Below are 17,182 nucleotides of genomic sequence, written 5' to 3'. Positions count from 1 at the left end.
CTCTTGGTCTAATGAGCGCTGGCAGATTCCCTGTCTCCTGAGGTTACTCTTGGTCCAATGACAGCTCTTGGTCCAATGAGAGCTCTCTTTCTAGACCCAATGAAAGCTCTCTCTCTCTCTCTCTTTCTGGTCTGGATGGGAGCTGGGGATTGGTTTCCAAGCCTCATGAAGTGCCCGGGCCATTGGGCAGATAGGTATGGAGGCAGGGCATGTAAATTGCAGGGTCCACTGGGGTGTCTTGGAGAAGGGGAACCTTCCCGCAGGAGCCCTGCAAGCTGGCCGACAACTGGGGCCTAGTTGGGCAGCTGTTCCCCAGTAAAGGCTGGGTCCCAGGAATGAGTCCTAGGGGCAGGCCTCCCTCTAGTTTTACTGATTTTATAGATCAATTTTTTAAAAGCGAATATTATAAATTCATATGTGATATGTGTTACTTTTTATTAATATACTTTCATACACATCTATCTATATTTAAAACAATTCTGCTTTCTTTTTTATTGCTTTTTCCACTTAGGTGGAAAAATAAATTGCTCTTGAGAGTGTAATCTGTGTTTGGATTCTCTATTTAGTGCATCTCCTGCCCATCCTTAAGTCAGCACACAATGTATGTAAGCTTTGATTAACATTCTGTAACTCCTCTAGAATCATTGTTTTTCACATAGTGCAACTGCTCTAGAATCTTCATTTTTCTGGTGATTTTGACTATATCTAATACTGCACATTTTCATAAAGGTTTGACTAGGCTCAAACTAAATTTATTTTCAGACAATTTGGTATTTCAGCAATGTTGGTTTTCCCAACATGTACAGGTTTCTATACATTAAGTTAGACTGAAATGCATTCAGTAGTCATTTTCAGTTGTTGCTGTAGCTTCACAAATCTGGGTTCATGTGCCTTAAGTCATGTTATGTTACAAATGCAAAATTACCCCCAGACTGGTCTGTACTATGACCCCAACTCCCAGTATTACTACAATGCTCAGAGCCAACAGTACCTATACTGGGATGGGGAGCGGCGGACCTACATACCTGCCTTGGAGCAGTCTGCTGATGGACATAAGGAGACGGGGCCATCATCAAAGGAGGGAAAAGAGAAGAAAGAGAAGCATAAGATGAAGACAGCCCAACAGATTACCAAGGACATAGAGCGGTGGGCCCGTAGTCTCAACAAGCAAAAAGAAAACTTCAAAAACAGCTTCCAGCCTATTAGTGCCCTACAAGATGATGAAAGGCGGGAATCGGCCACTGCAAATGCAGGCTATGCCATCCTTGAGAAGAAGGGAGCACTAGCTAAAAGACAGCACACCAGCATGGATCTCCCAAAGTTGGCCAGTGATGACCGCCCAAGTCCACCTCAAGGTCTGGTGGCAGCCTACAGCGGGGAGAGTGACAGTGAGGAGGAGCAGGAGCGAGGAGGTCCTGAGTGGGAAGAAAAGCTCACAGACTGGCAGAAGCTAGCCTGTCTGCTCTGCCGCCACCAGTTTCCCAGCAAGGAGGCACTCATCCGGCACCAGCAGCTCTCTGGGCTCCACAACCAAAACCTTGAGATTCATCCGCGAGCACACTTGTCAGAAAACGAATTGGAGAGATGGCTCAGAGATTAAGAGCACTGATTGTTCTTCCAGAGGTCCTGAGTTCAATTCCCAGCAACCACACCCAGCAGGTGGTGGCTCATAACCATCTGTAATGAGATCTGGTGCCCTCTTCTGGACTGCAGTCATACATGCTGTATACATAACAAATAAATAAATCTAAAGTAAAAAAAAAAAAAAAAAAAAAAAATCCCGGAGCCACCAGAGCCCAAAGGGAGGAAATACGGTGGCATATCTACAGCCTCTGTTGACTTTGAACAGCCCACTTGGGTTGGATTAGGCAGTGACAACATTGGCAGTTGTATGCTCCAGGCCATGGGCTGGAAAGAAGGCAGTGGTCTGGGTCGCAAGAAACAGGGCATTATGACACCCATTGCACGGGTTCGAGGTTCTGGCCTGGGTGCCCAGGGCAGTTCTTATGGGGTCACCTCAACAGAATCCTACAAAGAGACACGGCACAAGACAATGGTGACCCGCTTCAATGAGGCCCAGTGAACAACTTTGAAAGCAGTTTCTACAGGTGTGGGGTGTCCATCCAGGGACAGAGAAGATGAGGTGTGAAGTGGTCTGAGGGAGGCTCTTCTGTCTACCAGCCTGCTCCCCAGCCAGAGAAGCTCTCACCAAATTAGACTTGGAGTTGGTGACTTTTGCTGGGAAATTGGACTCAAATCATGTTCCTTTTGTAATAAAATCTAAAAAGCCTAAAAAAATGCAAAATTATAAATTTAGTTTCTTAATTATTAGTTGCAAGTATAGAAAAGATATAGTTGACTTATATTGCCTTTGTACGCTCAGATCTTACTAAGCTCGTTAATTGATATACTTTGAAATTTCATTAATACCTTAGAATTTGGTATAGGTATCACTGAGTCATTTGTGAACTCTTCCTTTACAGATGGCAACCCTTTGCTCTTGTCACTATTTATGGTTCAGTTTATATAATCTCCAAAATCTTGCTACTTGTAATGAGTGAAAGCCAGGATCTCTATCCTGTTCCTGATCTTAGAAAAAAGGCATTGGGCATGTAATATTCAGTCTAATGTCTAGGTAAGACTTTCAGGGATTTCTATGGAAGATTTACATATTGCATTGATGAGTTTTTATTATATATGAGTGTTATATTTTTGTATGTATGTGTCTATTGACATAATTATGGGACTTTTTTTCTCAATTTGCTCATTTTATGACATTATATACGAACATACATATAATTTGATCCTGAAATTATTTTATAAAATATTACTATGATTCTTTAAATAGTTGATACAGCTTAAAAATGAAAGCACCTTGGTTTGGGGTTTTGTTTTGAAGGTTTTTGGATGACATTTCTTTGATGATGTGGGGGAAGGCACCCTGCTGTTATTCTTAGGTGGGAGTGGATGTTAGGGATCCTAATTGGAATCTCCTTGGATTAAGAGAGCCTCATTTCTGCTCCTCACATATCTTATGCTGAAGCCAAGTTTGAGACGGCTTTGGTATTTCTAGACAGTGATGAGATCCTGTCTACTCAGCCATGCTTATATCACATACTGAGGAGCAAATTGAACACCCCTCTATTGCTCTTGATGATGGAAGTTCAGACTCCCTATTATGGTCTCTACTGGCCTTCAGTTGGGGTTTCATGACACTGAAGAAGATAAAAGTCTGAAACTTTTGTCACTTGCCACAACACCACCCCATCAGGAAGGTTGGCTTTTTACTTGTCTTTGTTGGTGCAAATATGGGAGTCTAATCTTCTGTAATATTTTGCCTAAGTGACAAGATTATTGTCCTGTGTTATTTTATCTTACAATAAGTTGTCCCTTGCTTGTCTTATTAGTTAGAGAAACAAACTTCAGCTGGAACTTTTTCTATGTTTATCTATTGGCATTTCCAAACTTTCAGTTTTGTCTAAGGATAAGGCATAGAGAACTACAGTTCTATGGAATGCATCACTATGTTCATAAAAAACTTTTTTTGAGAAACACTGCATTTTAGGTGAAAAGAAAATTCCTTTTAAACATCATATTTTCCATTCAAGTAAAAGATATATTAGGTTATACTGTGTAAGGCATTCAATATTTTACTTTTATTTTTAGTGCTGAGGATTGAAAAATCCTGGGCCTAGTGCACACAAAGCAATTTCTTTTTCCAGTGAGCTGAGTTCCCAGCCTGACATTTCATTTGAAGCTATAAACCTCTGTTTCTTAATAGTATGCTAGATAGGACATTTGACAGTTAATTCTGAATAGTGCATTTTTTTTCTCGCCTAGCAGATAGCATAGATAATCTAGTAAAATAATGTCATGTTTGTATTTCTGAAGACTTCTTGTTCATATGAACAGCTTTATAGGTTCTCAGAGTTGCAAACTCTTAACATGCACCATGGTGAGCTATTAAGCCAATTTAAGTTGTGTTACAACTAAGGAAGGAAATATAAGATGAAAATACCTTCCCAGTGAGACTCTTCTACAAGCACCCTTAAATGGCTGTTCCAAGAATCCTTTGGCAGTAAAAGAGCACACTGTTTCAAAGAACAGGAAAGCAGAGTGGAGAGTAGTAACTATTATTACTGAGAATATGGTGGTGTGACCTATAAACTGTCCAGGAGAACCTGTGTTAGGAAATGGCTTGAATGTATCACAACAAAAATCAGATTTTGCCAACTTGATAATTTCAGTCCAGACTTCTCAGACAGCTGCTGCATTTCAGATGATGCCAAGCCACGTGAGCATGCCAATGTTTGGATTCTTTCAGACCTAGTAAATCCAATTGACTGTCCCTCCAATTGCTAAGATTTCTCATCTGGAACATATCTGGGAGAGGTGCAAACAAAACGAGATTCTGGTAAATCAGCTTCTCTACTGTCTTTATGTTAAATGAATACTCACTCCTCGTGACTTTTTTTTAAATCATACTTATGTTTCAAATCTATTCATTTCACCAAATGAAAATCAAATGCAAATTTTTATACAGCTACAAGAAGACTGATAAAGATCAAACTCACTCAAAAAGAAAGTAAGTTGTTGCCTATAAAAATGATTATGTTTCTCCAGGTCTTGCACAGTTCTCTGATAAACTATATAAGAAGTGCATTTTTATTCTTATCATTTTCATTTACTTTAGTATTCTGGGCTACTTGGATTATTTTTTCCCTTTTTTAAAGTTTCATTTGCTTGAGTGAGATAAATCTACAATATAATTGAAGCTATTAAAAAAAGGTAAAATTAATTTTGATTACTGTTTTATAAGATTAATATCTTAATTTTAAAAAGTAAATTTCTTCTTTAAGTATTTTTATTTAAGATTTACCCTACATTTTCTTTTACTATATTATATTGGTAACTTTTTTTCTGTATGAAGAAATTTTTTATTCATTTTATATACCATCCATAGACTCCCTTCTCATCTTTCCTCCTGCTCCCCCCTAATCTTCCCTGAACCCACCCCATTCATGCTAATATATAAATTTAATTTGAACATATCCCTCATCTCCCCTGCCAATCCCCTTTCTCTCTGCCCCATTAATCCTCTTTTCTTTTTCTTTTTCTTTTTGGCAAATCAGGACAGTTTATTTATTTATTTTTCTTTTTTAAGAAATTTTCTACTCACTCATCATGCTATCCACATTTTCTCATTTATGGGTTCTAGATTTTATGTAGATATGTAAGTTAATCTGTGTTCAGGTGGCATGAAGGCCAGAGGGGATGGTGGACACCAAGAGAACAAGGGCTTCTGAATCAACTGAGTAAGGCTCATATTAACTCACAGAGAAGAAGCAACAAGTACAGGGCCAACAGGGGTCTGTACTACATCCTCTAGTATTTTTAGGAGACTCCTGAATGTGTGCATGAGTGGGTCTCTTATTCTTGTGTCTGCTCTTGGGGCTCCTTTCCCTCTGATGAGTTGCCTTGTCCAGTCTCCATGTGACAGTTTTTGTCTTAATTATTATATTTTATTTTGTCATGTTTGATTGTTAACTCTTAGAAGCACATTTATTTCTAATGAGAGAAAGTGAATAGATCTGGAGGGGAGGGAAAAGTGAGGAGGACTGGGAGGAGTAGAGGGAGAGGAAACTATAGGTAAGATATGTTGTATGAGAAAAGTCTACTTTCAATAAGAGGAACAATGGAAATTTTGATTAATTTATTTTAATGAAAACTCATATGAAAGTGTTGAGTGTGATTTCATCAGCACTAAGTCATATAATAGCATGCTCATCTCTGTCTCATGAAGATCTGTTTGTGTGGAAAATTGTCATTTTCTGCCATCTTTTCCCCCAGACAATTAGGAAAAATGTTTGCTGATAATCTTATTTTATTTTGAAGTGTAGATATTATTTCAATATAAGTGCTTTACGGTTAACTATTGTCAAAAACAATAATTCAACACTAAAAGGCTCACTTTTGCCAGCTTTTGTCTACTGTGTACAACTTATGGGTCTGTCGGAGGCAGCAATGTGGTTTAGATACACAGGGATGCTTTTTTAGAAACTGTTCTTTGTGGATTGTTTTGTTTTGTTTTTGTTTTTTTTGAAAAATTCAACCTGGTGGCACATTATCAAGATTTTTAAAAAAATATTTTCGTTAGTATTTAAAATACATTTTGTATTTCATGGCTAATATGTTCATTGTTCACATGATGCTGCATACTCCTAAATCACATCAAGGGTTAAATGACTACTTCATGCAGTATACCAGCAGCTTCAGAGTCACTTTGGAGAAAAGCTGTTCCTGTCTATCATTATACACTTGTCTTGGGAAACATAAGGCTGATTCTACTTAGGTTATGTATCCTGATTAGAGAACTTCATTTTCATAAGGCTTCAGTGTGAATTTTGAACCATCAGTTTGCCAAGGAAAACACGAGTCCTCTATTGTTAGATGTTAGATGTTCTGCAATTATATTTCCCAGAAAAAAATGCCTACAGAAAAAGCAATCTATTAGTTCCAGGCATTTAAATTTTTACCATGGACTCAAATCATGTTGTTAACAAGCTATAGTCCTGACCAACACAGTTTAGGTGTTTTATATAAGTATTAATGAATCATTGATTTGACATTGTCTTAACATACATATCCTGTATAGAACCCAAGTGTTATCAGTTTCCACAACACCATCATTACAAAGAGTATAAAATGACAAAAATTTCAAATTTACATAATCTTAAAAGAATAGTAACAGTCTTCCCAGTCTCCTGCAAGTATCATATCTTCAGTGTACTCCTTTCACCTCAGATCTCTGATGAAATATCCCAATTATGTCTGACTTTATAACTGTAGTTACACGGTTACCCAAGGGACTGTGAGCTGGCAGAGTTGACCTTTAGCATGTTTTACTCTATTTGCCTCATCAAATGTAATTTATTTGTAGGATCAGGTTTTCCATCTGATCCTTGCTCCTCTTCCTCATGTGGATATTCTGGCCCTTAAAATGCTGGAGCTAATAAGACATCTATAATAGCACAAGAAAAAAGTGGACCCGCTTTTTATTCCTCACATTTAGAGGGATTTTAAAATGGCATTTCCTGAATTGTTATGGATTATTTAAATCAACATTTCAGCTTTATATTTATACATTCTATTCTTGGGATTGAAACACATGTTGATGTCAAGAGATACATGACTGTTCATACATTTTGTGAGTTAGTCACCTTGATAATGTCAGTGCTGCCTGGCCACTTTTTGAAAGATGTCTGGCTTCAGCAGTAATTCCTTAGACAGTGGGAACATGACTCTTGCTTCCACATTGAAAACTGTATTTATAGCTGTGAATTGTGATACACAGTGTAAGGATGGGAGAGATGAATGGCTATTTCCTCATGTACTTAAGGCACTATAGAACCTGGATGCACTTATACTTGTCTCAGAGTTGAATGAAGTAATTATAAGCTTAGATCATTTTTGTAGTTTTAATGCATCTCCTAATCAAGTCAAGAATTAGATAGCCTTTCATTGCCTTTGTTGGCCTTACAGGCTGATGTTCCCACAGCAAAACAAATTTCTTTTTAACTAGGAGAACAAAAGCAGCCAGGTGATCACATGCAAATAAATGTCATCAAGGTCACAGGCCTACAAGCTTCAGAATTGGCCATTCATTTTAGCATCAGTTAAAAGAGCAATACCCAGAAGAAGATGTCCACTGTGTGAGTGATAAAGAATGAAGAACACAGAGTCTGCAGCACCACCTCTCCAGTTTCTCCACATCAGCTGCCCTTGCCGGACTGACCTCCTCTGTTTGTTATAATCTCATGATTATTTGTGGGAGCAACTGATTTACTTCCCCCTCTCTGGTTTAACATTCAGACTAAACCTTTGAATTATGTTGAGGAGCTTTTATCTTGAACTCCCTCTTCAGGGTCACTGCCTGGCATTACTGTGTGTGTCTGGTTTTGTGACCAAATCTGTAATGGCAGACACCAAGGCAGCATGTAGTAGGTTCCTGATGAATGTTTACTGATGATTCTAGATTCAGTACCAGTAATAAGTTACATTTTTTTATTACAGAATTTCACTGTTCTGCAGCTGTTTCTCATCCATTTCTGTCACACTAAATCACTGAACCACATTCCTCAAGGCTTTGGCTGAGCTACATCCTGATTATAAATTAGACATCTTTGGAAAATTGTGTTAAACTTTTTCATGATAATAGTCATCTGGGGGTGGAGAGGAGAAAGGGTTGTGCAGCTGATGTTATGTGGCAGTGAATTCAGTTTTGTCAACATAAATCCAAGTTAGGTAGCTGGAATTGTCTTACTCAGTTGGTAGAAAAGGCTGAGCCAGCATCGCATGTTGCTAAGGTCTTTCCTAGACCTAGCTAAGCACATGCTCACACACACACACACACACACACACACACACACACACACACACACACATACACACTCCAATTGAAAGAATTATACAAATATGAATTAAATGTCTTATATTTCTAATTGGATATATGGGGAGTAATCCTGTCCATGTTTCAAGAAAACAAATGACAACCAGATAAAATGATCAAAAATTACCTTTTAAAGAATACTTATATTTTGAAAACTGGTGATAGAACTAAGTATCAGGAGAGCTCTTGAGAGTATCTACAACCACAAGCAGACCTTAACAACTGTCTGCATCCATGCTGTCATATTAAAACTGTGCCACTAACAGGACAGTGAAAACCACCCCCTCTCTTCTTCAGGCTCACACTTTCCACACACTTTAGACATCTTCCTTCTTACCCCAAGTATGAACTCATATCAATGGATAATATTAGACAGTGTCAGGGTGTGGTGCATCACTACTTCATTGCAAACTCCTTAGTGGCAAAGGCTTTGATTCCTCTCCTTGGCTCTGTTAACTGGGGCATCCATCCTGAGTGGGACTGTTCATTCAGCTGTTCCCAAATAAACATCGTTGACTGTACTCCTGAAATAAAACTCTTTCTCAGCTGTGACATCTTCCTATTGATGTGTCAAACCTTATAAATCGTCAGTTCTTTACCTGAGGTTCAGGCAAGAACTCAAGGAAATACATGCTCCCGATTTGGGAATTACTGACATTTTTCATTTCCATAAATCTCTATTGAGATTTAGCATTTCATTTAAGTGTTAATGTAAGCACAGCACAAAGCAGTATTTAACAGCATCTATAATTTTGCAACTGTAGAAGAAATAATGATTTTTCAATCATAATAAAGTTATATTTACTCTTTGGTTATCCTTTACATCCATAGTGGCTTTAAATAACATGAAGATTGTTCAAATTACCAGACAACACAAGTTATTGTACTTGCACTTTTAAAATTATTAGTAGAAATTAGATCCCATCCAATAGGCAGTTCTACCTACAGACATGTTAAGTAGCTCACAGTAAAGCTCCATGTGTTTTCAGCGGTGGTTCAAATATCTATGTTGTTTTCCTACATTTCTAGACTACAAATATTTATTAGTTAACATGCAAAATGAGGGAGGGTGTGATGGCTATTTTTTATTGTCAACTTGAGTATGTATGGAATGAACTACAATCCAGAAATGGAGGGCAATCCAGAAACTTACGCGAATCCACTTCTAGTATAGACTTTTAAGGTAGGAAGATACATACCTTTGGTCTAGATCTGGAGGCAGGAAGACCCATCTTTATTCTGGCCTGCACTTTCTGCTGGAAGTCTATATAAGGACATAGAAAAAGGAAGTTTTTTTTCTTTGCCTGCTTACTCTCACCTTGCTAGCACATCCATTCCTTCACTGGTATTGGAGTCTACCTCTTCAGGATTCTGGCATATACAGAAGACCAGCTGAGACATCCAGCCTTGTGGGACTGAGCAGCTACTAGATTTTTGGACTTTCCATTCACTGGACTTCAGCCTGCAAGTCATTCAAATTAAACACACACACACACACACACACACACACACACACACACACACACACACACACACACGTGTATATAGGATCTATTATATTTATATATTCATATTTATTATAAATACACATGTATGATTTATTTATACACATATATGATTATTTACACAACACATACACACACACACACACACACACACACACACACATATATGGAGAGAGAGAAAATAACAGAGAGACAAACAGAAGTTCATTTCAGAAATTCTGTGATTCTAGAGAACACTGATGAATACAGAAGACAAAGACTATCCTACAGTCAATTACTTTGTTATTACTTTGGCTAAGCCAAAACAGAGTATTCAAAGATGTCTTTAATTAAATAAAATATAATTTAATTTTCATCTTGCTTGGTAATGAACTATAAAGGACAGATGTATCATAAAACTTTCGAAAAATTTGTTAACTTTTTTGGTATGATACAAAACTCTCAATGGATATTTGTTTCAGGGAGTAGAAAATAATAAATATGAAAAAACAAGTTCAGATTTCTCAAGTCAGAAAGCATACGGTATCATTGATATTTATTTTTCTTTTTATCCCCCTGGTTTCTCTAGCTGTGTTTTAACAAGGGGTCAAAGAATTCTGTGAAGATTGCATTACATGCTGACTTTAGAGATTCCGCCTTGAGAAGAGAGAACTGCCATTTACAGCTTTCAGAAACAAGGGAGATTGTGAAGTTATCGAAACAGATAATTATACTTAAGCTCAGCTTGGCTTATAGACAAAAGAAATATTCTTGGCCTAAATGGGACAAATAAATTCAATTTTGAGGTAGAAATGGAGTTTTTATGACCATTTCTATTGATTACACATTGAGCAGTACTTATTCTTGGAGATGCATTTTCAAAGTGTCTGTCCCACAAGTATATCTAGAATTCTCCCTGTAAAAGTTATTTGTTCAAGCTGAGATTTTTCAGCTGAACTCAATATTCTTAGAAATGGCTTCATACTTTGTGAAAGTGGATTGGCGGGCAATTGACTGAAACAGAAATTTATTTATGAGGTAATTGATTATTTACTTTCAGGCTAGATAACAAAGAATATACTATAAGTAGATTTTGTCACACCATCTGGACATGATGGTCCTGTATAATTGTTTCCTTAACAACAAACTTGGCCAGAAGTAAACAGACTCATCCTAGAAGAACATTGGAATTATGCATTTAATTCTGTGACAGAATTGCTTTCATGAACTCAGACACTAAATTGCCACAAGTTTTCTTAGTAGGTAAGCCCTTACCAACATATTTATTGTAAAGTTTTAATGACAGGGTCCAGGTTACCAAGAATTTCATTACTTATTTCATTACATGCCATAGACAATAAATTGAACTCACTGCAAATTTTAAGTTGTGGATTTAGGCTCGGCCTGGGAGGAGGGGACTGGACCTACCTGGACTGAGTCTACCAGGTTGATCTCAGTCCTCGGGGGAGGCTTTGCCCTGGAGGAGGTGGGAATGGGGGGTAGGCTGGGGGGAAGGGGAGGGGGGCGGGAGGGGGGAGAACAAGGAATCCGTGGCTGATATGTAGAACTGAGTTGTATTGCAAAATTAAAAAAAAAAAATTTCTGGATTAAGTTTTACTTTACCAAACTGGTAATGCTCCCAAAGTTCCATCGTTTTCCAAGAGAATACCATCAAGTGGGGACCAAATGTTCAAATATAGAGCCCTTGGGAGGTGTTTTCCATCTGAATGATAGTAGCACTGCAGTTTAAGTGGCAGCAATTTGGCTATTTTGCATGATTTCACAATTAAGAGAATGAATGCATACTTGTAAATCAGAACTGCATGCGTCACCAGGCTGGAGTTTAAATTTTAAGCGAAAATTTTTGTTTGTTAGCATTTTCCTGGAAATACTAGAAATTATTAAGCTATAAATACAGTATGCATTTTAAAGATAGAGTTCACAGAATTACTTAATAGGTTGTATGGAAGATCTAAAAATACAATTTTAGAATCTAAGTTGACTTTACCTTTGGTCTGAGAAAATTGAATGTCTAGTAAGCAAAATTCTGGAAAGGAATTAAAGTAACAAGTATAATTTTAGGTAGTTGAGATTTGGATATCCGTTAGACAGGTAAGCAAAGATACTGAGGATAAGTGTGGTCATAGTAGTTGAGAGAGGGATTGGGACTGAAATTATGTCCTGAATTTAAAGCTAAATCAATAAACAGAATGCATTAGCGTGAGTGGTCAAACCGAAGAGCATGAATGCCAAGCTTAAGACGGGGACAGTTCTGGAATTTAAGAAGAAGAGGTAAAGTACTGTTAGAAAAATAAAATGAAAAAAATCATTAAATTAGGCAAAAATCCATGAAATGTACTGCAAAAATATATTTAAAAAATAAAACTGGAATCATGGATTTCAAATAATGCAGACAGAAGAAAATCAGGAAACTGATTGTTGTCCACTGAATTTATTAATACACTCATGACAGACTCTGATAAGAATAAATTCAGTAGAAGTAATGGGATAGAAACACTAATTAGAATGCTTACATACATCTTAGAAAGGAGGATTGAGGATGGGTGAGCATACCCAACTTTGTCTAAAAGTTTTCTCTACAGAAGAACAATGAAAGGAAAAATGTCCGTGAATAAGATGAGAGTCCTTGAGTGTTATTTGAGTCCACAGTCAAGATGGCAGTAGATTTCGTATCTCATTAAGAGTTCTGATTCATAAGTGATAACAGTTCCTTGGTCTTAATATGGTAGAAAAGGACAAACAAGTTCTCTTAACCACCAACCAGTTTCCCAAAGGCTTCACCTTCATGACCTCATCACCTCCCAAACGCCCTATCCACTGATATCACCACACAGAAAATCCAATCTTAATGCATGAGTTTGGCAGAGAGGTACAAACACCTTAACCAAGAAGTACAAAGTGTGTTTGAAACGTGACAGATGGGAAGAAAAAAAGTGAGAGGAAATGATGGTCAATGTGTAGGGCAATAAGTGAAGGATGAAGTTCAATATATTATGGCGGACAAAACAAATTTAACAAATAGAATTACTGGATAGGCCTTTGAAATACATTTTGTAGTACAAAACAAATAAGGCAAGATAAATAGTTATAGCAAAAGCTACCCACTGGAAGAACCTCATCTGGGAACAGAGGAAAGATAGAATGTCTAAATAAAGGAATGTAAGATATTTGAACAGAAGGGAAAGAAAACTAGCTATGAACATGTCATGAGACTATTGAGATGCACTTAGAGTTCATTTGAACTTTGTGTTGTGTTGGAATCTCAATAGTCACTTAGCTTGTATTTTTTTGTCTGTATGCTGTATTCTGATACATAAGTATGAAGTTTCATTTAATTAGCCTTCAAGTTTTTCCAAAAAAAGAGAAAGAACACAAAAATTATATGGATATTCTAAGAAGCTATAGTGATCACCTTGTGATCTGATTCTGAGTAAGAAAAGAAGTTGTAACACAATGATGAGGAAAGCTAGTAAGTTCAAAGCATTGGAATTTAATGAGTTAAATAAAAGGATGGTTGCAATCGAAAGTACTAGGAGAAGATAATTCTGGTTAAATTCCAAAGACAGGAATAATTAAAAAATAAGGGTAGATTGTAAATCTCGCATATAAAAATACCTAAAGGGGCTGGATAGGTGGCTTTGTATTTTCCTTACAAAGTACTTAGGCTTGATTCCAAGAACCAACAAGGGGGCTCCCAACAGTATAACTCCAGTTCCAGGAAATCTAATATTCTCTTCTTGCGTTTGCAGACACCAGGCATGCTTGTTGTGCCCGAACACAAATACAGCCAAACATGCTTATACATAAAAACAAAACAAACAAACAAAAGGACATAGGATGCATTAGACCATATGACTGAGGAAAATGGAGGGGGGAAATCATTATATATAAGATGAGGAAAATAATCTCACAAGTCAATTTTAAATTTTTAGTGTACATGGAATTGAAATTATCAAGTTTCACAGGAGAAATTGGTGAGGAGAAAGATTTGAAAACATTCTGTCATGACTAAATTATAAGAAATGGACATCAGGAATTAAGAAGACTAGGATAAAGAATTATACCATGGCTTTCAACACTAAGCATTTTACAAGGATGAAGGGACAGATCTGGTGAGAGCAATAAGGTAAAGGATTTAGAATATCTCTAGGGATCTGCTGGGGATCACCAAGAGCAATCTGTAAAAGATGGCTGCCATTCTAATTTGATTTTGTCCCATTTAGAAGAAAATAGAGCATGCATTTCTATATACAAAAAAAAATAGTCTGAGGAGTAATTTGCATGTGAATTCTGGACTTCTTTTCATAACAGACATAATAAAAATGGAATGGAGGACATGATGGAATTATGGAGTCACTCTTAAGACAAAGTTATGTAGGGCTGTGGAGAATGCTCAGTGAGAAAATGTATGCTGTGCAAACCTGAGGACCTGACTCCAAATACTTAGAACCCATGTAAAAGCCAGATGTACTTGTGTGCATCTGCAATCTCAGCGCTCCTATGGTGATATTAGAGGTAGAAACAGGAGAATCCCCAGTGTTAGTGGGCCAGCCAATCCAGGCTACACAGCAGTCAACAACAAAATCACTCCCTTTCAAATGAAGTGGCTGGTCAGAACTGGTACTTGAGGTTGACCTCTGATCTCATCAAGCACTCTGAGATATACATGCCCACATTCCCACTCACCAAGCTGCACATATAGACACATGCATGTATACACGTTACACGTAAATCATATACACACAAAAATAAAATACGTTTTCTTTGCTTCCTTCTTGAGATAGTTATGAATCAAATTAGAGAATGTAGGCGGTGGGGGTAACTAAGGTTGATGTTACTAAAAGCATAGAAAGGTATGTTTTTCCCTCTAGTTTTGTAGAGAGGGGCAATTATGATTGCAGGAATGCCCTTATTACAAGCTTTAAAGGTTAAACATGTATATCCTATAACTCTTCAGATTTCACAGGATTTTGCAGTGGTATTTGTGTCTTAGCAGTATATGATGCAGGGCTGTTATTGAGATTTCAAAGAGAAGTCTTACTTTTTAGATCAAAATATTCCCCTTTATGGAAAAATAATAGATTTCTTAGAAAGGACTCTTAAAAATCTGTAGTAAAGTTCATGCTATTTCACTAATGTACTGTGAGGGGCAACTGAATACTTAGTGGGGATTGTAAGAAAGAAATAGGTGACCTGGAGGGTAGAGGAAAAGCAAAGTAAAATTCATTATCTGAGGAAAAATAATTTTCAATTATACAGATAGGTTTCTAAATATTTCACATTAAAATAAAAATAAGTGCATTATTTCAAAACCTAATAGTATATAATATTAATCTTCTCAAGAATAATTTCTGATTGCAGCTCTCTATGTGGTCTACCTCCCTGTGAATTATATGGCAAGCTATAAGTCTCAAAACATTCTCAGTGCTCTGTACCAATCTGCAGACACATTGTCTAACATTGAATAGATCATTAGAGATGAGGTGCAGACTATCAATCAACTGGGTTAGTTGTTCCTTAAAAAAAAACCCTAATTTATTATTGAAGGGGTAGGATTTCCATTTCCATTGTTGTTTTGTTGTTTTCTGCCTGCAGTGCCCAGAATACAAGATGCTCAGTAGAGAGAAGTGGAAAAATAACACTTAGAGAAATAGCATAATGTGTTCTAACTATCAACAGGTCATCAACTATGTTTTATATATATATATATATATATATATATATATATATATATATATATATATAGTCCCAACTTCAAATGGAGACTTGCATGATTATCTTCTATTATCTATATCAAAAAGTGTAAGAATATTCAGTGATCATCCTTGTCACACTTAATTTTTAGTTTGCTTTAGCCATAGCAAATATGAAAGTGATTTGTAATTATAATTGACACGCAGACAACTAGTAAATACTCTTGGAGAAAGTTCTTTCCAAATGATCTATGTTACATTGTAAAGGCAACAAAGTCAAATTTAATCTTTGAGCTACTAGAGTAAATTAGCATCATTTATAAATAACAGAAATTTATCACAGTTCTAGAGGCTGAGCAGTTGTTTCCATGTGGCAAAAGGGGCAAGCCTGATTTAAAAGGAAATTAGTTCCATCTAAGAAAGCTTTTGTCTTAACGCTCAAGATCTCCCCAAAAGCTTTCCCTCAATGCCATTCTCTTCAAAGTAAGAATGTCAAGACATACATAATATATGCTGTATTACATAAAGTTACTTGTTACTCATAAATAATATGGGTTCATTTACAACATAAAATCTGATGAGCATGATCCTATGAACAATTGAATTTATCTTTACCAAATATGAGATAAAATACGTGATCTGCTGAAAGTATGCATGTCTCATGGGATAACCTAAAAATCACTGTCAGGCAATCATTGCAGGAACGTGGAAAAATAAGAAAGTATCTCAAACATTGGTAAAGTGTCATTGTCTTTAATGACAATATAGCTTAAAGGACTCTGTGAGACAAAGGAAACTGAAAGAGATTTATGTGATGCAAGCTTCTAGAATGGATCATGATAGACAAATTCAATTGCTATGAGAAACATAGCTCCAAATAGGAAATTTTGATCAGAGAATATATTCAATAATATAATTTTATTAATATGACTGTCCCTTAATTATATTATTTACTGTACTTACATAGAATGTCTATATTCTTAAAAGACATGTGCCTACAGATTCAAGAATAATGAATAATGAATCATAGTATCTATAGCCTACCCTGAAATAGTTTGACAGAAATAGATGAATATATATATATATATATATATAGATAGATAGATAGATAGATAGATAGATAGATAGATAGTTGATTGACAGCTGGATGATAGAGTGGCATAGAATTGTAATATGTAATGACATATTTGCACATAATAAATATAACTGGAGACTAAATATGTACTTAGTCACTCTCCTTACAAATTTCCTGTTTTCATTTTTCTACACAGGGTTAAAAATAATTTAATTTTATATGTAATGTATGGAACAATGGATATTACCTATAAGGACATTGCTCAGGCAAAATGAAAACAATGCTGTCAGGCAGAGTAGTGCATGCCTATTTTCTAGCATGTGGGAGACTGTTCCTAGAGGAGTGTGTTCAGCCATCCACTGTTATACAGTGAGACCCTGCCTCATGTAATGTAAAGTAAAGCAAAACAAAGCAAGCTAAGTCAAGGAACAACCAAAGAGGACAAAGTACTGAGGCTCTG

At 36.5% G+C, this 17,182-nt stretch overlaps 1 protein-coding gene across 1 annotated transcript; it reads left to right on the top strand.

The window, feature by feature from the left end:
* The first annotated feature begins 913 nt into the window (after positions 1 to 913).
* LOC128098728 (RNA-binding protein 10-like) lies at positions 914 to 1,600 on the top strand. Its single transcript, XM_052720117.1, has one exon. The coding sequence runs from the start codon at positions 914 to 916 to the stop codon at positions 1,598 to 1,600; it is 687 nt and encodes a 228-aa protein (XP_052576077.1).
* The last annotated feature ends 15,582 nt before the right edge of the window (positions 1,601 to 17,182 follow it).

Source organism: Peromyscus californicus, unplaced genomic scaffold, assembly GCF_007827085.1.
Source record: "Peromyscus californicus insignis strain IS unplaced genomic scaffold, ASM782708v3 Scaffold_6__1_contigs__length_162567912, whole genome shotgun sequence".
Lineage (NCBI taxonomy): Eukaryota > Metazoa > Chordata > Mammalia > Rodentia > Cricetidae > Peromyscus > Peromyscus californicus.
Note: the sequence above shows the minus strand (reverse complement) of the source record. Positions and strands in the feature narration are given on the sequence as shown.

Bases quoted from the DNA above. Each gene is read 5' to 3' on its own strand.
- LOC128098728 (XM_052720117.1), top strand. From the start codon at position 914: ATGCAAAATTACCCCCAGACTGGTCTGTACTATGACCCCAACTCCCAG.